Raw genomic sequence first — 25415 nt, 5'->3', positions numbered from 1 at the left:
GAGGTTTCCTAGAGGCACAGAAGGCCCTGTATGCAGCAGAACCAGTGCAGGGAGCTTGCTCAAGGCATGAGGACCCCTTCTGCCCTGCAAAGCTATGTCCCCTGGGGGCACCCACTGCCCAGGTACACAGAGGAGGAAGAGGGCTGGGAGCAGGACCAGTGGATCAACAACCACCGATACATCAGTCAAACACAAATATCTGTGGGAACACTGAGGGGCAACAAAACAGTCCCAGGCCTATTGCAGCTCTGAAACTGCGGCAGGAACACATCCACACCCTGAGAGGGAGGATTCCCACACTGTGCAGAAAAACCTCTATGAACAACATGCATGCTAGGGCTGTGAATAAGGTCCTGGCTATGGCTATTATCCACTAACACAGGGGTGGGCAAACTATGGCCTACGGACCAGATCTGGCCCTTCAGGGCTTTGGATGCGGCCCATGGGATTGCCACCCCTGTGGCCCCACGGGCCCCGCGCTGCTCCCGGAAATGTCCGGCACCACATTCCTGCATCGCCTGGGAAAACGGGGGACGCAGAGGGCTCTGTGCGCTGCCCTCCCCTGCAGGGACCATCCCCCGCAGCTCCCATTGGCTGGGAATGTGAAACTGCAGTCAATGGGAGCTTTGGGGGAGGTACCTGCAGGTGAGGGCAGCGTGTGGAGTCCTCTGCCCCCGCCACCCTTCCCCAGGGGCCGCAGGAATGTAGTGCTAGCCGCTTCTGGGAGCAGCGAAGCACGGCGCAGAGCCAGGGCAGGCAGAGAGCCTGCCTGAGCCCCGTTGTGCACCACTGCCACCCCACAGCTGCTCCAGGTAAGCAGCGCTGGGATGGAGCCAGCACCCCAAACCCGTGCCCTGAACCCCCGTCACACCTAGCATCCCCCTCATGCCCCAACCCCTTGCCCTGAGCCCTTCCTGCACATTGCACCCCCTCCCACACCCTTTACCCCCTGCCTCAGCCCTACATTCATGGCCCTGCATGCAATTTCCCCATGCAGATGTGGCCCTCAGGCCAAAAACTTTGCCCACTCCTGCACTAACAGTTACACTACTATTCATAAGCAATGTTAGAGTGTTCAAATATTATTAAAATTTCCCATCAGCTCTTGCAGCTTGTCAGTTATGAAAAAAATATTCTAAGTCATCATTTCATGAAGACACGTGAAGGAAAGTTTTCCAACAAAATTTTGTAGGAAAGAGATTTCTGTTTTTATATCTTTCCTAGGGGGGTAAAAGATCATTCCATCATGCAGTGAGTAGTTATGGTTTCTGAGAAAACATATACTGTAACCAGATGCAGACTTTTGTTGTTCAGTTGAAGATGTCAAGTCTCCTCCCCTGCCCCCCAACCGTCCTGTTCCCTGGTGGAAATTCTGATTCGGAGTCTTGGCAATTTCAGCAGCTCCAAAGGTTCTCCCTGCTACTTCATTAATCACTTCACTGCCATGTGCTATCTTACCTGCAGATGTAATTCTTCTTGCAGGAATCTTGTAAATTCAAGCAGTTTGGTTTCTCCTTGTCTTCATATGAACACACAGGAACAATAGTCTGCCGTCTCCTTTCTGTGCAGGCTATGTCTCGACAGGAGCAGAAGAGCATTCCATAGCTGTGCTTTGGGGGAACTTTGTCAAAAAATAGCCGGAGAGCCTTATGACACTTCCGCTTGTTGCAGATATCATTAGATGTACTGCTGGTACAGGGGGTTATATAAGCAGATCTGAACCTCTTGCAGGTATCATTTAGGTTACAGGCTTTTGCTGCATCCAAACAATTGTTTCCTTTTGAAAGTGCTGGCTCCACTGTAAAAAATAAGAAATACATTGGGTTTATATTGTGTTACAATGTTTGTATCTATTTCACAGTTAATGAGACCTTGAGCATATATCTGTCAGCTAAGAAATCTTGGCTGCCAGAAAATGTGTCCACCTCTTATGTTTCTTTGGCTCATAATTTAATGAGAGAGAAAGTGTATGAGCACATGTTAAAATTATAATGGTGGAAAATGAAGGATGACTAAAGTCAGTAGCATTGCACTTTATCTTCCTTGTAAAACAAATACAGTAAAAGCATGTTGGGCTAATTAATCCCTGGTGTAACGCCATTAAAATCAATGGAGTTGCAACATGGAAAAAAAACTGTCCACTGTGAAAGAACACATTTAGACACAGGTTAGTGTTTAGTCATTTCTCCAAAAACTCTATAACTACCATTCAATAACCACATCAACAACAATACTGCCCAACCCTTAAAAAGTTTATCTACTCATTCTGCAGAATTTACAGACTACATGATTGCTAATACACAGTTTACAAGGTACATAATCCATAGAACTTGAAAAAAGTTAGCATGTGCAAACGCTTATTAGCTCTATAAGCCCATCCTACACACCTTGTAAGCTCCATGCTCACCTCTACAGAGCTAGCAAGATAATCTTAAAAGGACCATAGGTGCACCCTGAACCTTACAAAGTCTTTGGCGGTTACAGTCAGTGTTAAAGACACAGGCTAGCAGAAGGATACAAAGCTACGGAAATGTACAGACTAAAAACCTCATTAAGGTAACTGTGAAAGTTGCAAGGAATTATACAATATGCAACTTTAATAACATTTATCTGAATATTAAGGTTTTCTAAAACCCAACCATTCGACAATGAAGAAAATTGGAGTTAAGGGTAGACAAATAATTTTAACTGCCATAAATAGTCAGGACCCACCCAGCACTGTAGATCCAACAGTCACAACTCCCCATTATGCATCATTTCAATTGCAAGCATGAACAGCAAAACAATGTGGCAAGCTCTTAAATGGTAATAGGGTCACTGCCTCCAGAGCATGGGGTGGTCTGCAGCATCTCTGCCTCAGTGTCAGCGCTCCTCAGTAATTCACAAAGGCTTTCTTGTAGGCAATAGCTTGGACTGCTTTATTACCATGAATAGTTCCAGAATAAAATACTCAAAAGTTCACATATTCATCTTTTCCTTCTTCATCAAGCCCCTCACATGTCCGACTGCCTGGAGTCTTTCAAGCTACTCCGAGGCAGAGCTAGCCAAATTCTGGGATTTTTATATTTATGAATTTGCTTTCATTCTACTTTGGAAGAGGGGCCTTCCTGCTCCTGAAGCCCACAGCAGCCTTCTCCAGGCTGCTGCTGAAATCGCTCCCCTCTCAGAGCCTTTTCTACTCCAAATGCATGACTGGGTCACATGATCCTCTTCATTTCCCCTCACTGGGGACGGAGTGTTGACTGTGGCACGAGTGAGGCTGAGACTCATCAGCCTTTATATGGCCAGTCACTCAGTGGCAGTATGATACAAATAAACAACACATTACACTACCATCTCCAATACGTACATCTCTGAAGCCTGATGCAACACAAAAGTAGCAAACATTAGATCTATTTTCAGTCCAGGTATATGTTCTAGTCACAGTAGAATAATTTTACATTGCACATTCCAAGCCTTTCTTCATCCTAATTTCCTGTGTAGTAAATAGATCACCATTGTTTGTGTCTTATCCTCCTCATAAAATGAAAAACCTATACAGATACAACATTGCACTATAAACCAAAGGAACCAGTCAGGTCTTACATTCATTCAACATCTGAAGTTTAAACACTAGATCTGGATGAGAGATAGTATAGTCAAAACATAACACATGATACAGACCACACAGACCAACTTCAGATCTCCCTTACAGTAGGGTAAATCATTGGAGTTATTCTGGATTTATACCACTGGACTGGAAATTGGCCTTCAGCATCACTACCCTGATTCTGATCTGACTTCACAGAATATCAGAGTTGGAAGGGACCTCAAGAGGTTATCTAGTCCAACCCCCTGCTCAAAACAGGACCAGTCCCCAGACAGATTTTTACCTCAGTTTCTTAAATGCACCCCCCTCAAGGATTGAACTCACAACCCTGAGTTTAGCAGGCTAATGTGCAAATCACTGAGTTATCCCCCCCTGGAAACACAGAAGAGTGTTGATCTAGTGCAAGTGAGATTAGAATCAGGCCCTATCATGTATACTTAGTTTAGAGAGGAAGGGAGGTTTTTGTTTGATACTGGACTGGGTCTTAGGAGATCTGAAGCTGATACCCAATTTTCTGAGAGACTTACAGTGAGACCTTGGGCACGCTACCTACATCTTTTTGTGTCTCACTTCCCCATCTGTAAAATGGGATAACATAGTTCCCGATCTGACAGACATGTGAAGAAAAATTAATGCTTTTAAGGCGCTCGAATACTATGGGGATGAAGCCATAAAAGTATATAAATAGCAAGAGCTCAGTTTTTTGAAAAGCTAATTCCATATGCAGATGAAGCAAGTTGTGACAGGTCCATAGAATATATAATATTTTAATTAAAAGGACATAATTTTAATTATTCCAAAGTCCTTGGAACAGACACTAAACTAAAATGTGCCAGTATTGTCATTGAGGAGACAGTAGCCAGCATCACAGACTTCAGGTTGCATGTCAAACTATAACAACAATTTTCATCACTTTCAAACATTTGGTTTTTGGATAATCTTAACATTATAATAATGTTAAAATGTTGTACTACATCAGCATATAATTATAACCTTTACTTTAAAACTCAAAGTTTTTTCTCTATTTAGCACACAGAATTATATGCTAATCCACGTATAATTACCACATAATCTGTAGGGCATATAATTATGCAATATATGCATAGTACATACTAATTATGATGTGATTAGAGTAATTGCATGCTTATTTGTGCCTGGAAGGCAAATGTTATATTGAACTGTTTAAACTAGGATGTCCTAGGATAAGCAGTTGGTATGAATCTGTGGAGGAGTTCTGAACTGATATATGCCAACACAAACATATAATTCACTACAGTCTAAAGAATTATTTAAAAATAAGAAAGATAAAAGATGTGAACATACCGCTCTATTGTGTTTACAATCATGTATGTTAATTTATTAAGGGTCCAAATCATGATAAATGCTGTTATGGAATTAAAAAGTCCTTTAAAGATTAGCACCTTGGGGGACAAGAAAAAAAAACAAAAGTGATATTTTTAATGATTTTCTTAAAGTACATAAGCCAAACACAGTGATAATAAAACGGTAGTGAAAGTTATGCTGAGTGAAAGTTGCACTGGGTATAAATTGTTCAGAAAACTACTGTGATATTTACACTCAGTCATAGGCATTACACATTTTATGTCCAACCTGTAACTTACACTATTCTGTGTGTCACCTCTCAATATAGCACAGAGATTTACTTTTTTACTTTACGGCTGCAACAGCCTGAATTTTGCCACTTGCCTTTTGTCCTTTCTATTTTGCTACTTGTGAACCCAGCTACAGTATATCTATCACAATATTATACATAGTCAACTTTTTTTAAATTAATACTTACATTAGAGTAAAAGTGGTATGCAATCAGAATCAACAGTGTTTGTATTGAATATGAACATGTACACCAAACATGTTCATGAATGCCAGATTTTCCTGAGCCTTTAAACCATGTATATTTAATTTAAAATTTACAAACTGAGCCTACTTATGTTTTATTTTACATTGTGAAAGTATCATGTAATTATCCTCAACTCCTTTGGCAACCACAAACAGCATAGTACTTACTGTAAAATTTCTTGCAGTTTATATGCATGGTAGTAACATTGAAGGCCACAATTTCAGCTAGCCTCTCTTTTGTGAAATGTAAATTATGAAGACAAGTAGTAATCTGACTCTTACTCGATATTAACTATGTGACACATTTTAGGTTCAAAAGACAAATAGTTTACATCTTACTTTCTTTATCATTATTACAGGTATCACAGACTTAGGCCAGAAAATCCTCCCCTTTTCCTATACTGTCAGTCTTTCATCCTTCTTGCATCTAGTTTTCACTCTGCACCTAGTAAAGCTTTGTGGTTGTCCAGGAAGGCGTTGACTAACACCCATTAATTCAGTGATGTGCTGGCAGAAGTGATCCTGGGAACCCTGTCATAAACAGATAGCTAAGGGGTAATGTCTCTTTCTCCTGTAAAGGGTTAACAAAACAGGGACCTGGAACACCTGACCAGAGGACCAATCAGGAGACAAGATACTTTCAACTCTGGGTGAAGGGAACTTTGGGTGTGGGTCCTTTGTTCTGTGTCTGTGTGCTCTCTAGGCTCTGAGGGTCACCATACGTCTCTACAGGCTCTCTAATCTTCTGTTTCCAATCTGTAAGTACAAAGGTAGAAAGACAGTATAGTCTTTTTATTTGGTTTTCTTTATGTGCAAATGTGTAGTTTGCTGGAAATATTTTAAATTGTATTTTTTTTTAATTTTTTTTTTAAATCTAAAATCTAAAGGTTTATTCATAACAAGGAAAAGGGGGTATTTATGAGAGCTAGAATGGTTAAATGGATATCAATACATACAGTGAGTGGCAAAGTTCTGAGTTCAGGGCTTTGGCAGGTGATGAGTAAATGCAGGTTTTAAATTTCGTCTCAGTCTCTGGAGAACTGCTGCCCAGGCTGGGGAGGGGTCATCAGTTCCTTGTGTAGAAGCTTCAGCTTGTAAAGCAAGTCCTCCAGAGGTATTAAAGAAGCGGATTTGAAGACAGAATGGAGATGAGGCCTCGCGCCTTATATAGGCTTTTCCGGGTTGTTTGTAGACACTCTTGCTTCTTATGTGGAAAGTTACAGCCCCAATAATGGAGTTCTGCCAGTCACATGGGCAGTGTGCACCACCCTGCTGAAGTCACAAGAGGCAATCTGCCCTCCTCTCATGGAGGTCTTTGTGTAGATTTTAAGCTAATGGTCCCTTAATGTGGGCCATTCAAGCAGGCTAAGCACTGAGCTGAAACACCAACTTGTTCTGGATCTCTCCCAGTAGACACAGCACAAGTTTGAAATAACAGGCACATACAGCCAATATTCATAACTTCAACTACAAAAATGATACAGACATACAGACAGCATAATCATAACAAGTAACCCGTAACCTGGTCTTAGACACCTTATATTTCCCCCTTTAAATGGGATTTGGTGCCTCTGCAGGACCTTGGTTGCAACCCATGTTCTATACAGTCCCAGTCTATATCAATAACGTCACACCCCCAACGCAAAATTGATGCAGGAAGGGATGACACAGACATCACTGTATGTAATTGATTCCATTTAACCAATTCTAGCTCTCATCTCTATCTTTTTCCTTTTATTTGCTTTTTAAAAAAAAGAAAGAAAAAACAAAAAAATTGTCTCTGTAATCAAGATGAACTATTACAGGGTTTTCCAGCTTACAGAAAATGGATAAACAGCCTTATCCAGAAAAAATACAATTTAAAATATTTCCAGCAAACTACATATTTGCACATAAAGAAAACCAAACCTTTGTACTTACAGATTGGAAACAGAAGATTAGAGAGCCTGTAGAGACGTGTGGTGACCCTCAGAGCCTAGAGAGCACACAGACACAGAACAAAGGACCCACACTCAAACTTCCCTCCACCCAGAGTTGAAAGTATCTTGTCTCCGGATTGGTCCTCTGGTCAGGTGTTCCAGGTCCCTGTTTTGTTAACCCTTTACAGGTGAAAGAGACATTAACCCTTAGCTATATGTTTATGACACCCCTATTAAAATTTTTGCCACCCAACTCAAAGGACATTTGAGATAATTTCCCTGCCTTTGATAGATGTGTTTTGCAAAGAACATATAACCTAAGTGTCAAAATTAATTTTAGAATAAACAAAAGGGACACTTAGATATTAATTTTCTTATAGTACATAAACAGCAATTTACAGTGGTTGCCATTAAAATTACAATTGCTCTTTGCAAGTAATTAGCATTATGAGGCTATTCAGTGTACTTAGCACAGGGAATACTGCAATCTTTGCAGTAAATGTTAATTAAGTGAAAGGGAACACTGTGAAATGTTATTGGTGACTACTCTGGGCTTGTTCCTGCATAGCAGAGTGGCACAGTGCTGCATGTAAAAGCCAAAGGTTGAAATTGTCTAGCAGGCTAAGTAAAGGACCAAAATCTAATCCTGCGGCAATCACTAATTTACTCATATTTTGTAGAAGGAATAAGAACAAAGAAGGGAGTGTGAGGGTACATTTGTCAGTGGCATGCAAAGGTTGCAACTAAACCACCATCTGTTCAGACATAACGTACTGCCAATCCCAAGTGTACAGAAATAATGGGTCAAGTCTCCAAAAATCATGAGACTGGCTTTAAAAATCATGCGATATAATTTTGGGATTCTATTTGTCTTCTTTCTCAGCTTTTAGATACACATGCAGATCACATTTTCATGCTTTTTCTGCAAACTTGAGAGCTAGAAACTTACCTTTAAAAAATTAAGGCTGAGATTCTCACACAATCACTTGTTTCTAGGAGCTGTGCTTTAAGAAAAGCACCAAATGTCACCAGACTCACGTTAAAACTGTAAGAGTTGGCAACACCGGATATGCCCATACTCTACATAATGCCCCCTTTGTTTTACCCTGCAATCTGGAGAGTAAGGAAGCAGAGGGAACAAGGGTCTGGAGACTTATCACTGCACAATGAGGTTGAATATAGTTTAAGTCTGTTTCATGTCTGTGTCCCAGAATAATGAACAAGGCGTGAATTTACAATAGCTTTGTAGCCCTGTAAATATATAAAAGATGTAGCTAGTAGAAAACAAGGATATAGGATATCCTATCCTATCTCCTAAAACTGGAAGGGACCTTGAGTCCAGCCCCCTGCCTTCACTAGCAGGACCAAGTACTGATTTTGCCCCAGATCCCTAAGTGCCCCCCTCAAAGACTGAACTCACAACCCTGGGTTTAGCAGGCCAGTGCTCAAGCCACTGAGCTATCCCTCCCCCCAGATGGTAAGCAATATGTGACAGCTTGCATCTGTGGCTAGAATGTAACGCAACACATGACCAACTCATGATCTAAAATGGGGCTTGGCTACAAAAACTAATAAGCCAATCACAGTGTGCAGGACATGATGTGGAGTTGAAGTCGCATGCGGCAGTTTGTTTTAGAATGTGTATATAAACTGACTAATGATTTTGTACTTTGGACTGGTACCCTGTACCCACCCCCTATACTTGAAACCGATGAACTCAAGTGTAGTTTGACTCTTTGTCAATAAAGAATCTCAGCGATGAGTCCCAAGTGGAACTGATTTCTTGGATTACAGAGAACTGGATAAAGTGTTCTACCAGAACCGGATGAGGTATTCTGGATAAACCAAGTGGAAAAGGCCTAGGGAGGAATCCCAACATAGAGAATGCGTGAAAGTTACCTGTGCTCATTTAGGTCTTGATTGTACTCCCATTCAAGTCAATGCAAACATTCCCACTATCCTGAATGATTTGGGATCAAGCTCATAAAGCCTTTGTTCATATTTGCATTAGAGTACAATCACCTTTTAGTCCCTGCTATGAACAGAATGAAACATTATGGAAATGTAATTCCCCTTGCACTATTGAAGAATACAGGTTTTCCACCAAATTTTGACTTTAGTCACACCAGAGTAAAGCTTGGTTAAATCTGTTAGATTCACTAGAAATTAGTCTGGATTTACAAAAGTCTAACTAAAAGAAGAATTTGGCCCATTACTCCTAGTTTTACCTCTTTCCCAAGGTATCTTATACAGAGAGGAAGAGATATAATGATAAAGGGCAACTCTACACTTGAAACGCTGCATCGGTATAGCTGCAGCGCTTTAATTAAGACACTCTACGCTGATAGGAGAAAGCTCTCCTCTAAGTGTAGTTAAGCCATGTCTGCGAAAGACAGTACCTGTGTAAGTGAGAGAAGCTCTCCTGCCAACATAAAGCTGTCTACACTGGCACTTACATCAGTATAACTACACCACTTGGGGTGTGGATTTTTCGCACTCCTCAGCAATGTAGCTACACCAAAGTAATTCTGCTCAGAGTCAGAAGCTGCTAAACAAAGAAACTTGCAGAAGCTGTTAACTGATCCAGTCATGGTTTCTCACATATTGCAGCAATGATTTCAACCCTAACCTAGAGGGATTTAGGATGTGAAGTTCCTCCTAGTGTGTAACACAACACTAGCATCTGGAATGAATTATGCATCAGAAGGGCCTTATACAAAATAAATCCCTCTGGAGAAGAGATCTCCGGTTATTCCATATACAATTCATGCACTGTATTGAATCAGAGGCTGGTTTTGTGGTGTGGAATGCTCTGACCAAGATTTCAGCTGAACTCTTCCAATTAATTTCCCCTGGACTATTCAGAGTGACCTTAAATTACTGCATATGCTGCCCAGCTATTCCATTCGCTATATTTTTTGATTTAGTCAGATACTAAGTGGACAGAACTAAGACTGAAATTGTACATGCAGCTATATTGAATAAAATGTGAAAATATTATAACGTACATCATCTGCATGATAAGAGATTTACTGCACACAAAGTTCACAAGACAGTGCAAGACAGGTCACCAAAGCTTTGCCAATTTACAGGGTAACTTTCAGCATTTCTTTTTATTACTGCAGAATTGAATTCACAACTTGTTTCCTCCTTTCCTCAGCCTTGATTAATTACCATGTTAACATAACTACTGTTCTCCCTCTTATAATGGGCTCACTCTAAAGTGCTTCCCCAGCAAAATAAAACAGGAAAAAGCTTCCAGCTCTTTGCTCTAGTATTGCAATCCTTTTTGAGCTCACTAGTTTTCAAGTTTATGTTCCATTCCAATAAAGCATGGATGAATATAATAGCAAATCAGATAATACAAGATTGTGACGCTTGTAATTGATCCTTGAAGCTTCTTTTTGCTTTTTCCAGTGATGTGGTAAAAATTACACTTAAATGTGCTTGTTGACACTTGAGAATTCACTCTGTTGACCATATACACTGTTTCACAGAGATTATATTACATAATGATGAATTTTCTACTGCCCTTTTTTCTCCCATACCTACAACCCCATTAAGCATTAAGCTGTAAGCAATCCTCCCCTGAGGAAAAATTGGAAGACCAGAAATATCAATGAGCCAAATCCTGCAATCCTTTTTCAATCAAAGCTCTCAATCACTTCAGTGGGAATTTTTTGCTGTAACACTTGAGTAGGCTCTTCTATATATGACGCTAAATCTTTGCTAATACTTTAAAAAATGAACCCTAATCAAAATGGGTTCCAAAATCAAATATGAACCATACCTATCCTTTCCTGTTACGGCTATACATTTTAAAAAAATACAGACCATGTTACACCACTCAAAATATATATCTATAGTCAATGGTTTCCAAGTCACATGACCACCCATGTGAAGTAATTAATAGTTCTCTCTCAGGAAATGCAATCATTATATTTTTAATTAACCTTTTCAACCTTCTGCACCTTTTACTTTTGTTATACATTAAATCTTTGCAGTTTTTCAGTTATGTTTGATTAGGTTTTAAACAATCACATGAAAAATAATCTTTAGATTTAGTCAAGCAGTCCTTATGGTTACAAATAAGAAGGTATTGTAAATGTTGATGCAACGAGGATTATTACAAATCAGATACAGGATAGACGCTCTGAACTTTGTGGCTATGTTCCCACCTCATTTTTGTCCTGGCAGCTTACTGTTATTTAATGGCTTTGGCTACCAGGAAACTGGCTTTTGAAAATTCTCTCTCAACCTAATTCTAATTACTCTGTATAAATCATACAATGATCAATTACAAAAATCTTGGGTTCATTCATTATTTAAACTTAGCATTTGAATCCTCCCGGCAGGAGTGCAGGAAATTCCTACGCCCTTCTCTTTGCACACTAACAACTGCTTTATATCTGTAGTGGTGCCAATTACTGAAAAGTAGGGGCCAGACCTGCTCTCAGGATAAATATGGGATAACTCCATGGACTTCAACTGAGAGCAGAATTTTGCCCCAAATATTTTTTTCTAGACACACTAGCTTAATGTTCACTATATATGAAAATCAGGGATCAAATTCTTCTCTCACTTACAGTGGCATAAATCCATTGTACTGATCCACTGAGCTCAACTGAGTTTCACCAGATTTACACCAGTGAAACAGAGTATGTTCTTATTTTATTAAGACAGCATAAATATATTGTATATACAAATGTTTATAATTTAAAGGATTACTTTGTAAATTATTTTCTCATGTGATCTTTCAAATGCTAAGAAACGTACTTAGTAGTTGATATAAAAAAATCAAAATATGTTTTATTTAACGTAAGGCTGATTCCAAGATAACTAAGGTCAAATTTGTTTGGAAAAATAAGACTGATATGAGTGCAGCAGATACTAAAAGGAAATGATCTTTTACAAAGACAAGCAAAATATCCAAACATTTTTCAGTAATGCCATAAAACTATAATTGGATTTCAATTTAGCAATAGACATCTTAAGACAGACCATTCTAATAATCTAATTATGTCTTATGTAACTATGCCAGATACTATCCTACTGTTCTTTGACTTTTTGTATTCAGTTCAGTTTCAGACAACCATATTTGCTATAATACGTAACTACAGGGCCAGCTCTGAGCTCTAATATTTTGAAATTTCCAAACAGATACTTTTAATGCTACAATGACATTCCAAAGATGACTTGTTGGCAAAACTGACTTTTTTTTTTTTTTTTAAGTCTTGCTTTTTCATTTTCATTATACAACAAAACTGTTAACATGTATCAAGAGCTGTGTGAAAAGTTTCACATGGAAAGTGAATGCCTACACATGTTGGGCAAATATAAATAAATAAAAACACTTATTAATTTTCACACTAAAGAAAAAAACTATATTCGGCAGCAAAACTGTCGTTCACATAGAGGAAGCAAAGCGTGCATATCAAAATGGAAAGAGAAGCTGAAGTCCAAAGGACGAATTCTACTTGCTGCAACAGGCAAGGTCTAGAAGGCCTCCAATTTATACAACAAATGGAGAACACCAAGTTAAAAATTTCAAAAACAGGACCCCAACCACATGTTGCTAAGTCTATATTTGTTTACCAAATTGAGTGGCTTCATTTTCAAAAATGCTGAGCATCCAGCAGTTCTCACTGACTTCAGGAATTAGATGGTTTTGACAAGAAATTATTAAAGAGATTCATCTTTTGTCCCAATGCTAGCTTCTTCAAGATCCTGACCTGCTTACTTCATGCTCCAGTAAAGGAGCTACATTTTAAACAGAATGATAACGTTTTTTGTTTTTTTTATTAGTTACCACCAAAAATGCATATTGCACTTTATAAAAAAATGTGACTTCTCCTCCTGTGGAATTGTACTATAATACAATATGGCCTGTCCTTGTAATGGAAAAGCTTTCCCACCAAATATATACACAAGAAAAGAGCCAAAAAGGAGGATAGCTATTTAGAATTTCGGTCATTTTAGCATTCTCAGGGGAGGAGGGCTCCCCAGCCCGCAAGCCCAAATTTAGTTAAGTTCTTTCACTATTAAGCTGATCCTGAATAAATAATAGTAAGCAATGTATGATGTAGTACGTTAGCATTTTATTGCAACTTTGCCTTAATAAAAGTATTTATAAATAATTAAATAAAATAAAATGGAAGAGGTAAAAAAGTTCCCAAGTTACTTCAAAAGTTCCTTTAAAGTTCAAGGGTGGGATTTTCAAAAGTTCCCAATGGAACTTAGGGCTCCTAACTCAGTTGGGTGCTTTTGAAAATCCCTCCTTACGAGCCTAACTTTGGGATCCTATTTTTTTTTAATATCTCAACTTTAAGTGTTAGAATGGAAGTACCTCAACTACACACTAGCTGACCGATTCAGGGAAAGGTTGCCTGATAATGAAACATGGTGGGTAGAAACTGAACCTGATATATGTGAAGAAGTGCTGCTTGGGAGCAGAGAAGCGAGAAGCAGAGGTCTAGGAACCTACCATGATGATTGGGAGAGCACTTCTTCCCCCTACCCCATCTGATGACTGTGATGAAGTGAGGAGGAAATGAGCATGAAAGATGATCAGAGGAGGGCCTCTTACTGACTAAGAGTTCCAGATGTATGCAATGTAGTTTGACCCACGTCAGTCCCAGGATATTAGAGACACAAGGTGGGGGTGAGGTAATATCTTTTACTGGACCAACTTCTGTTAGTGAGAGATACGAGCTTTTGAGCCACACAGAGCTCTTCCTCAGGTCTGGGAAAGTACTCTGAGCATCACAGCTAACCACAAATTGGAACAGATTGTTTAGCATAAGTAGTTATGTTCAAAGGGACCATTCAAGGGAATTGTTGGACCATTCAAGGGAGAGTGGCCTGTCTCAGTGCTCTGAGAGCACTAGACTCATAGAAAGCTGTTGACTGAGATACAGTCTATAAGACATATGAGCTAGACACTCAGTTTCTCCCTAGCTGCCTGCCAATCAATTGTGGATTAACCATCCAATCTCCTATCAGCACTTCCCTAGGGTAATGAGGTGGGTGGACTCACAGGGCCAGATCCTTGGAACTGATCAAACTGCATTCAGTGCAGGACGTGGAATGGAGGTGGAGAGAAGGTTTGGAGTCTCCTTTGCACTCTTCTAAATCAGAGTCTTAACTTGGTGGTGATGACGGAGGTACTAGATTGAAATTCAGGCTAAGGGTTGCTCTAAAGGGTTGCCAGCTAAAATGAGCCTCTTGGGCACCTGCTCACCCAGTCAGGGGTGACCAGAGCACAGCCATCTCCAGTCAAACCCTGAGTCATAACACCTCAAACACCTGGAAAAGAGACCATATATTGTTCCTGACTGACCTCTTAGGTCAGCTCTCAGTTCCTCTTACACCATCAAAGTGGCATAGAAGGGATGGAGCCAAGGGCCATAATCTGGCCCACAATCTCCACCAGAGACAGGAAGGGCTGTTATGCAGTTGCTTCCAAGGGACAGGAACAGGAAGCAGCCTGTGCAGGTCTGGAGTCAGGCAAAATCACAGAACTTCCCTGGGCTCTTCAGCTGTACGGGAATCTTTAGTCTGAATAAAGCCCCAAGAGATCAACAGCATTTAGATTCATCATTTATACATAAGGGAAGAAAGTAAGGATGAAGGGAGAGGGCTTGGTTAGGGCATGGAGTAAACTCAAAAGAAAAATACTATAAATGGCAAAACTGGCATTTCTGTTTGATCATTCTCATTTATTCTCTTGTTCTGAACTGGGCTCGGGATTACACCTGTTGATGGCCAGCCACTGGCGTAGTTGTCCGTTATCCCACTGCAGACAGGCAAAACTCAATAAACATTGATTTGCACCAGTGAAGATTACTCCAGCTTGACACTGGGGTAAATTGCCACCAGTCCAACAGTGGTTTATAGAAGCTTCGCATGTCCATATTAGGGGTTTGCATCAGTTCAGCTATGCCATTGCTCACTGCTGAGATCTCTAATTGGGGCAGATACTCAAAGTAGGAAAGTCTTTAAAAGGAACGCTATCATACTTACTTTGTGCTATTATTCATTTTGGAAGAAGAAAAATCAGAGCAGGCAGGCTTGGGGAAGTGAGTGAGAATCAAACCTGACAATAACAGCCAAAGTGATGAAAGGAGAGAAACATGAAAAATATTAAACATGGAGAAAGAAGAAATCCCCTTTCCCTCACTACCCACAGGAAAGCCCTACCTTCCCAAAAATTCTTCTTCAGTTTGTCAGGTAGAGGAACATGCAGCAGTATTCATGAGAAAAGGAATATCAGTAAAGGGACGAAGAGAGACTAAAATCGCAGTTCTAGCAGCACCAGCAGAGACAGGAGCAGATGCTGTAATCATGACAGCAGCAGTAGAGGTGGGGCTAAGATTGCAATCATGGCAGCAGTGAGAGCACTAGAGTCATAGAAAGCAGCAAATACCATAGCCGCTATAGAGACACTGCATTATCCCCCTTTTCCTATTGCTAACTGTGGCAGTTATCTGTCCTATTTACTGAACAATCAGATTTGCATTCCATTAATCTACCACCAGCTGTTGTTCTTTTCACTGCTAATTTGTCCAATACACTCCACCTGAATATAAATAAATGCAGTGTAAAGTATTGCAAGTTATCCACTGAGGTCAATGATATTGGTTACTTTTGTCTATTCATAGATTTCTTACTGATCAGCTTCAGTGAGCTAGAGTAAGCTTTAGTTACTTTGTATTGGCACTTTAAAAGCCGGTGGTCAAGCAAAAAAGGTACACTGATGCAGGTGTATTTAGTGGAAGACAGGGAAAGAAGAGACTTTCAAACATAGTAAGTTACTTGAATGATATTGTGCTTATGACTTAGTGCTGAAATAACAATGGCCACTGCACATGCTGAAGATAGAACAGTATAGAACAAAAATAGAAGTGAAAGGGAGGGAGGGATATATGATGCACATTACCCGTCTGTATATATTTTTCCTGTTTTTCATTAACCTGCAGCGGCTAAGCTAGTTTCAAATCAAATAAACCACGTGCTTGCCTATCTCTCTGCTCTAGCCTCCTTTCACTCCTCTCTTTGCTCCACAAAAGATGCATGACCATCTGCTCCCTTTGCAGCCTTCTCCAGCTCTCAGTCCTCTTCCCTGCTGCACACGATCCCTAAAGACTGCCCTCCCTGACCCCGATCTGGCATGCCATTACCACCTCCGAAAGTCCCTTCTTAAAACATATCTCTCCTAGATTTATAAAACATCATCCTTCCCTCAGACAATTGTTAACAAAATAGGTGATAGAAACAAACAATCAGGGATCTGACGTGCTAATTTCATGCTCAGTAGCTGACTTGGTGTTATATCCCATCCCTCATGCCTCAGTTGCATGTGTCTATTTAAGGCTTGATCTAAAGTCTATTGCAGACAATAGTACTCCCACTGACTTCAGAGGACTTTGGATCAGGGCCTTTGGCCCCAATTCTGCACGTGCTTAAGTCCCACTGAAATCAACTTAAACACATGCTTAAGTGCTATCCTGAATCGGGCCTTACATTCAACTCTCCTGACCAGAGTCCTTGTCTTCAAGGAACAAGAGTAAAGGACCGTCAGTGGTTTACACATAAAAACAGTCATAAAAAAACAATGGGACATGTTAGGCAAGTTTAATATAATAATAAACTGAAGTTAATTACTTTGGTTTACTGGCACTAAATCAAAATAAATAGCCTCTTAATTGGTGATGAGTGAAACTCAACAAGTAAAATAATAATTTACATTTATATATCCTATTTCACACACCACAGAAATGTAGCCACTTTTGGAGTGGAGAATTGCAACTTTACAGCACCAGCAACACTGCCTAAGAGATTTTAGGAGGGGAAGTGAACAATTCACCAATCTAAACTACAGGAAGAATTTAGTTACCACATTATTATTCTTCAGTTTGGAATTTTTTTCAGGACCGTGACCCTACACGCTCATTCAGGTGAAAAGCGCTACTGAGGCTCTAATAATCACAGGTTGCCTGGACTTCAATTATTACGCCTCATCTGAGTGATTTCACCACCAATATAGTGCCCATCATGCTGGGGCACTGGGGTTCAGTGATGATTTAGAGGGACTATTGCAAAACTGGTGAAATCACAAAAATACTTTCTTGAAACAACAAGGCTTTCTCTGGAAGGCCGTTAAAATATTGACCATGCTCAGATTATGAGAATTCAGCTGAGCTGATGATATCTACTGTGTCCCAGCTGGGATCCCAGCCGGAGGTATACTGTTGCTATATGAGATTACTAGCAACTTAGGTATGTTTTCCTACTAGTAAAAGGTCTAATGACAATAAAAATTCACTATATAATGTTTTACAAATATATCACTTCATAGTATTCATATATTCCCCTTGCAAAAGAAATTAAAGTCTGTCCTATCTGTACCTTTATAAATGCTAGGCTTCAGTACCGAGAACTTCATTCTTGACTGCACATATAATCTTCATATATTTAGTAAAAAGAAAAACAGCTGCAAATTTAAAGGCTTGGGACCCAAATTAAACCTTGAATTTTAAAATTAGCATTAGTACTAGAGGTGTAAAAAGTGCACCCTACCGATATACTGAAAAAAAAAAAAATCAAACTGTCCAAATCCATTCTGTACCATGGCACAGTATGTGTATTTCCACCATTAATAACACCAACTCCTTTTCTACAAGGTCTTGGTAAACCAAAGATGCTTTCCACAGATTTACTAAGTGAAACTCCAATAAAATAGTATGGTTTCACCTGCATTTCAACAGCACGAGGAAAAAGGGAGATTAAGAATGCCATTAAAAGAAAAAGAGAGACCTAAAACAATATGAATCATGATAATCTATTAAAGCAAAATACTGTAGAGAGGAGAGATTTCCACTGTAGGTTAGTGTGTCAGTAAATACATAAAATATAGAAGTCCCACATAGTTGACATTTGAAGAACAAAGTTATCCATCAATGTCTTGGCAGAGATCAATCAAACAGAATGCTACTACTGAAAACCTAATAGTACGATGGTAATAACGTAGCCATAAAACCTCTAAGTCTATAATTGACTGCTTCCACTTCAAGCTAACATGTCTGAAACAGTGACTAATGTTCACCTAAAGATTTCACTTGCATTGAATGACAATGAGTTACACCTCACACTATTTTCAGTAGATTGCTTATGTTTGATAATGGCCAAGGGACAGGAGCCAGAGGGAAAAAAGCCCACTCAAGTATAGACATTCACATGAAGACTGGTATGCCAGTCTCAAATACACGATTTGTCCTTTTGAACAAAATATAAGATTTCTCATCTGGCTGTGAATTAAAACAAAAATACTCTGTTTCATACAGCACCTATGTATCCTAAACAGAAATACCCCATTGTAAAAGGACCATGAGCCCCTGAATATAAGAGTAACAAAAGAAAAACGTAGTTCACTGAATCGGGCTCCACAACAAACACTTCTTAAATAACAAAAATGATATAGTGTTTTTGGGAAGAGAAAAACAACAATACACATTGTTGAAGAATCAGTAGTGACTGCACAGTTAGTTTTGCACCTGAAGTATGGATTCTACTATTTTGTTACATATGAAAAACATAGCATACTCACCCCAAAATTACATCACTTACTCTTTGAATACAGAACAATTTTGTGAGAATTTACAAGTAAATTATAGGCCAGATTTAACTTTGCTACAGCGGTGTGAATACAGAGTAACTCTGCTGAAGCCAATGGATTTAATGAGAATGGTATGAAACCAAAGCACCACTATGTATTTCAGTAGAGTTATTCTATCCTTACAGTTTGCCTGCGTAATTGAAAGTAGAATCTGGCCTCTCTCTTTAAACTATTCAGATGATACATTTTTTGTGGCTTAAGTTCATTCTGCTTTCCTGAATTAAAGTGTTTATATGTTTTCCTGAATCAGGGCCTCTGTTAGTAAGACAACTAGACTTGTAAATTTCTTGATGCCAAAATAAGGCATTTCAATTTGCTTTGTAAGTTTCACTATCGCTAAAAAAAAAAATTAATTAAAATGTCTGGTACTCTCTAATGGACTATGTACGTATGTCAAATTGCTCTGTGGCCTTTGATATATACTTAAAGGTTATTGGCTAGTCTTACTGATGTATTTTTAAAGAGCTAACTATTGATTAATAATGTTTCAGTATTAAAATAACCACTTTGTGTGGATCAAGAAACAGCAATAGCAGAAACCCATATTTATCCACAAATTAACTGTAGACAGATCTGTTACTTTAAGGCAAATGGGGTGCCCCCATTCACTACTTTACAAGAAGGATGAAACAACTATACTAGTAAAGATTAAAGCAAAACAGTCCTATTTTTCCAGTTGCATACAATGAATGCAATTCATGACTTCATGTCCCAGTGGAGCTGTTGGAGATGATATAAAGCACAAAACCCAACTTGCCTGAATTTTTGACGTGCTGACATTTGTAACTTTACCCGAGGATAACATTTCATAATGTGGGACTTCAATTGGTTCAAATGCTGAGCAAAATAAAATGTAAATTATTTTTTTCATATAGGACAAGATTCTGGGGTACTTCGTGCTTTCTATAATAGAAGAGGGGGCTTTGGTTCAGACCCATATATTAGAAATGGATACTAATTTTACAAGTCTAATTGAATTGTTGAAAAAAATGAACAAAGTAGGCTCTGGTCCTGTAAATTGATCTATGTGGGCAGAGCACCATAGTCATCAGCATGGATCCATGCAGGTGCAGAGTTCTGACCATGCAGATTAGTTGAAGGATTGGGACTCTTGTTGATAGGGTTTTTTTTTTGTTTTTTGTGATGTTTGGAAGTAATAGTGATCTGTGTTTGTGTATGATGGACCATCACCCAAATAGGTAATTGGAAGTGAAAATTTGCCTGCAACTGGAAAGTTCAAAGTTGTTTATCTGAAACTATAATTCTCTGAACCGTGTGAATAATATATTCAAAGACTAGATCTCTTAGGAAAGAGCAGCATACAGGAAAGGTAAACCTCATATTAGACCCTGATCCTGCAAACACTTATGCACATACCCATTTTTATGCCATTATTTGTCCATTTGAAGTCCATGGGACTATTCAGGTACTTTAAGTTCAGTATGTGCATACGTGTTCGCAGGATGGGGGCATTAGAGTTCAAATTTTAAGGATCATGTTTACTACTCACAGAATGAGGCTATTAACACTCAAAAAAGTTACAGTAAAATTATTTCTTAAAATCTCCATTTTACTATACATTTGATGCTTTATAGTAATATAGTCTCTTGCATCTGAGGATTTAAAATGCTTTAATAAAGATGCCTAAATATTATGCCCATTTTATAAAAAGGAAGCCAAGGAACAGTTGAGATTAAGAGTAACCCAGGCATGTGTCTCTATTCTTTTAAAACTAAACAACACCACTGCCTTGACAAAATACCCATTGGAGGGGTAGTAGGTACACATGTAGCTAAATAAAGCATTCGTAAAGATTAAAGTGCCAGCAAACAATCACCACCTACTTGCAGAATATTTTTGAAGGTTTGCACCAATGTAAATCTTTATATTAATAGAGACATAGGTTTTAAGTGTAACTATTTAATTGCATAGATGTACACTGATGTAGTTAAACCTGTGCAAACCCCTAATATAGATGAGCTGCACTAATGCAGTGAGGCCTACATGGGTCTGACTTAATCCAATAAATTGTATTTGTGTAATTACACCAGCGATAAATCCTTTAACATAGACACGCCCAATGTCAATCACTCTATGGCCTGGTCTACACTATGCATTTAAATCGAATTTAGCAGCGTTAAACCAATTTAACCCTGCACCCGTCCACACAACAAGGCCCTTTATATCGGTTTCTGTACTCCTCCCTGACGAGAGGAGTAGCGCTGAAATCGGTATTGCCATGTCGGATTAGGGTTAGTGTGGCCGCAAATCGACGGTATTGGCCTCCGGGCGGTATCCCACAGTGCACCATTGTGACCGCTCTGGAAAGCGATCTGAACTCGGATGAACTGACTAGGTAGACAGAAAAAGCCCCGCGAACTTTTGAATTTCATTTCCTGTTTACCCAGCATGGAGCTCTGATCAGCAGAGTGGTGATGCAGTCCCAAATCCAAAAAGAGCTCCAGCATGGACTGTATGGGGAGACAAATCTGTTCTATCACAGCTCCGTTACAGAAGATGAAATGACAAAGCATTTGAAAAAATCTCCAGGCTATGATAGACAGAGGCCACAGCACAGTGCTGTGTGACAAGAGTAAAGGAAAGCCAAAGAATCAAATGGACGCTCATGAAGGGAAGGAGGGGGTACTGAGGACTCCAGCTATCCCACAGTCCCCGCAGTCTTCGAAAAGCATTTGCATTGTTGGCTGAGCTCCCAATGCCTGTAGGGTCAAACACATTCGTCAATTTACCCCCCTCGCCCCCTGTGAAAGAAAAGGGAAAAAAATCATTTCTTGACTTTTTTCAATGTCACCGTATGTCTACTGCATGCTGCTGGTAGACGCGGTGCTGCGGCACTGAACAGCAGCATCCTCTCCTCTCCCCTCCCCTCCCCTCACCTGTGGCAGACGGTACAGTACAAAATGACTGATAGCCGTCCTCATCATCCTGTGAGTGCTCCTGGCTGGCCTTGGTGAGGTCGGCCGGGGGCGCCTGGGTAAAAATAGGAATGACTCCTGGTCATTCCCAGCAGATGGTACAGAACGGCTGGTAACCGTCTTCATCATAGCAACTGGGGAGCTGAGCTCCATCAGCCCCCCCTCCCTTTCACGTCTAAAGAAAAGATTCTGTACTGCCTGGACTATCATAGCAGTGGGAGGCTGGGCTCCTCTCCCCCGCACCGTTTAATGTCCTGCCTGGACTATCACAGCAGCTGGAGGCTGCCTCCCCCTCACTTTATGTCACTAAAAAGTCAGTGTTTCTTATTCCTGCATTCTTTATTGCTTCATCACACAAATAGGGGGACACTGCAACAGTAGCCCAGGAGGGTTGGGGGAGGAGGGAAGCAACGGGTGGGATTGTTGCAGGGGCACTCCCTAGAATGGCATGCAGCTCATCATTTCTGCGGGATCTGACACGGAGTGGCTGTGCTCTCTGGTTCTCTAGTACACTGGTTCTCTAGTACACTTGCCCCATATTCTAGGCAGGACTGACTATTTTTAGATAAAACATCAAGGAGGGAATGACCCAGGGAGTCATTCCCATTTTTATCTTTGCGCTCCCGGCTGAGCTCAGTGAAGGCCAGCCAGGAGCACCCATGACAGCAGCAGACGGTACAGAATGACTGATAACAGTCATCTCATTGCCAATTTACAATGGCACGGCAGACGGTACAATAGGGATGGTAACTATCTCTGCTACCTTGCAAAGGCAAATGAATGCTGCTGTGTAGCACTGCAGTACCGCCTCTGTCAGCAGCATCCAGTACACATACGGTGACAGTGACAAAAGGCAAAACGGACTCCATGGTTGCCACACTATGGCGTCTGCCAGGGCAATACAGGGAAAAAGGGCGCAAAATGATTGTCTGCCGTTGCTTTCACAGAGGAAGGAAAGAGTGACGACATTTTACCCAGAATCACCTGCGACACTGTTTTTGCACCATCATGCACTGGGATCTCAACCCAGAATTCCAATGGGCGGGGGAGACTGCAGGAACTATGGGATAGCTACTCACAGTGCAATGCTCCAGAAATCGACGCTAGCTTCGGTACATGGACGCACACCGCTGAATTATTGTGCTTTGTGAGGCCGCATGCACTCGATTTTATATAATCTGTTTTACAAAATTGGTTTATGTAAAATCGGAATAATCGTGTAGTGTAGACATACCCTATGTCAGCACTAGAATATAACATTTTATACAGAACATTTTTAACCCATCAGAAAAAAGACCTAAAATTTAATTTATTTTAAATTCAACAATGTTATGAATTTAAATCTTTAACATTAGGTGTTTCATTGTGCCACATCACGTTATATCAAACTATATGCTATGTGCGCCAAAGGATGACACGACAAGCTGCCATTTGCTGAGTTCTGCAGAACATTTTTTGATTATCTTTTTCATCAGAACAGGTTCTTTAAAATTCTTCTTGTTTGTTTCCAAGAATGTGTGAAACCTATTGGTGACGTCAAGGCCATTGAGCAATAAATATTCATGGCCTGAAGGGCCAGATTCACTGTACACCTTCCTTGCTCTGTGCAACTTTGGTGAGGCACAACCCTAAACCCAGATTAACTAGTCAGTTCAACCAGATTTACAGCTACTTTGTGTCACTGGAGCGGTGCAGAGCAGCTGGAGTATTCAGGTAAATCAGGCCCTGAATATACTGGGTTCTGTTTTATATTTCACCAAACACACAACCAGCCATTCTCCCATGCAAATTAACCAAGGGCACTTAAGGCAACCATAGGGCCTTGTGAAGTCCTCCCACATTCCCAGAAGTTCAGAGCTCCACGCTGTGATGAAACTGTCCTTACATACAGAAGACCTCAAGGCCCACCCTTATCATAGTGTATGACTAAAGCACCAACCTAACACACCTATCCCATCATTTATCCCAACCCTGTAGTAAAGGCCCTCTATTATCTGCATGAGGTACCCTCCCACTGATACCACTGTGTGCTTCTTGTAAATGAAGCAATTCCAAGGGGTTCTGAGGTAGCAAGAGGAGAAAGGGGTAGGGAGGAAGAGAATAGGTGACAGCATCCTTGCTTCTTAGCAGCACAGCAAATGGTAACCTACAGCTGAGTTAAGATAGGAGCTTGCATATCCTAGAACTGAAGCCAACAGCACTGAAAGTACTATCATGAGACCTTAGGTTAAAAAGTAGTTCCCTAGACGGTTTGTTCCACGAGAAAGTTATATTTGCCTCTTTGTGAAAGAGCGAAAAGATGACTTTTTCTGGGTGTGGTTCACATGTAAAATATTTCTTAAAAGCTCTAGCTTTCATTAGCTGCTGGAATGTCTCTGTAAAAGCTGACACTAACTGTAGAATGTACCCTAGTTGAGATGCATTATGATAATTAAGAACCTTGGTATTTAACCCAACAAAATCTAACTTACCTCATATTTAATAACACCACAAGTACAGTACACATTTGTTACCTAAAAATTGTATAGAGCATTATAAAAACATTTAACAATTTAAATGGATTCATAAGATGCAACTGAGGAACATGCTGCAACTCTAGAAAAGGAAACATTAAACATGCAGAGAAAGCTTTTACCAGGGCAGAGGTAGGTAGAGTTACAGGACTAGTGTTGTATAAAAGGAAACGTCAGAAGCATTTTAATAGCTGTAAATGTATCCGTATTTTTAAAGAGGATTTTTGGCCAGTTGTGAAAGGAAGCAAACTGTATCTAAAAACTACTGTATATAACTGGACAAATGAATGACTACTGTTTATTATTACAGCCTCTTTGTTTATGACCAAAAAAAATTACCACTGCCAGGAGCACCGCCATCCAGAAACTCTCTCAGATTTAGAAATATGTTTTCTGAATTTTCTTCTAAGATTCCTCATTGTCATTTTTGAAAAATTACAGCAAATTAAAAAGGATCTCTACCCACGGCTGCAAATAGTTTATATATAACAAAGATGTCATTACTCTTTATCTGCATGAATTCCATGAGAGCAAGAAATAAAAACAATAAAAATCTTTCATAACAGTTGATTAGAAAATATGGCCCGCAGAAAGTCTAGCTTTCATTGTACTTCGCACCAAATATATTTGGGAAGTTGGGATTTTAACCCCCCACAGCTTTACCACAAAGAAACACATTAATAAGATACCATTTAGATTTGCATTTTTTAATAAGCAAGGGGATCAAAGAAAACTTGAATGCTGAAAGGCATGCTAAACTGTGTGCAAATTCAAACTTCAAGGTATACTACAGAATAAAGACACATTTGTACTAAATAAGACTGAAATTTTATAAGAACTTGCAGTGCAAAATATATTCTTTATTAACTGTTTGAGTGCAGCTGGTACATTTGGCAGAACAGCAGGTACCTTTTATTTGCTCCTAAT

At 39.8% G+C, this 25415-nt stretch overlaps 1 protein-coding gene across 2 annotated transcripts in view; it reads right to left on the bottom strand.

Moving 5' to 3' along the window:
* GFRA1 (GDNF family receptor alpha 1) overlaps positions 1 to 25415 on the bottom strand; it is a 231990-nt gene that overhangs the window by 82036 nt on the left and 124539 nt on the right. For both annotated transcript variants that reach the window (XM_032762996.2, XM_032762997.1), the window contains one exon: positions 1459 to 1798. In XM_032762996.2, coding sequence (XP_032618887.1) covers positions 1459 to 1798 — 340 coding nt within the window. The remainder of the gene's footprint in view (positions 1 to 1458; positions 1799 to 25415) is intronic.

The sequence above is a fragment of the Chelonoidis abingdonii genome, chromosome 15 (assembly GCF_003597395.2).
Source record: "Chelonoidis abingdonii isolate Lonesome George chromosome 15, CheloAbing_2.0, whole genome shotgun sequence".
In the NCBI taxonomy this organism is placed as follows: Eukaryota; Metazoa; Chordata; order Testudines; family Testudinidae; genus Chelonoidis; species Chelonoidis abingdonii.
This window is presented reverse-complemented; position numbering and strand designations above follow the sequence as displayed.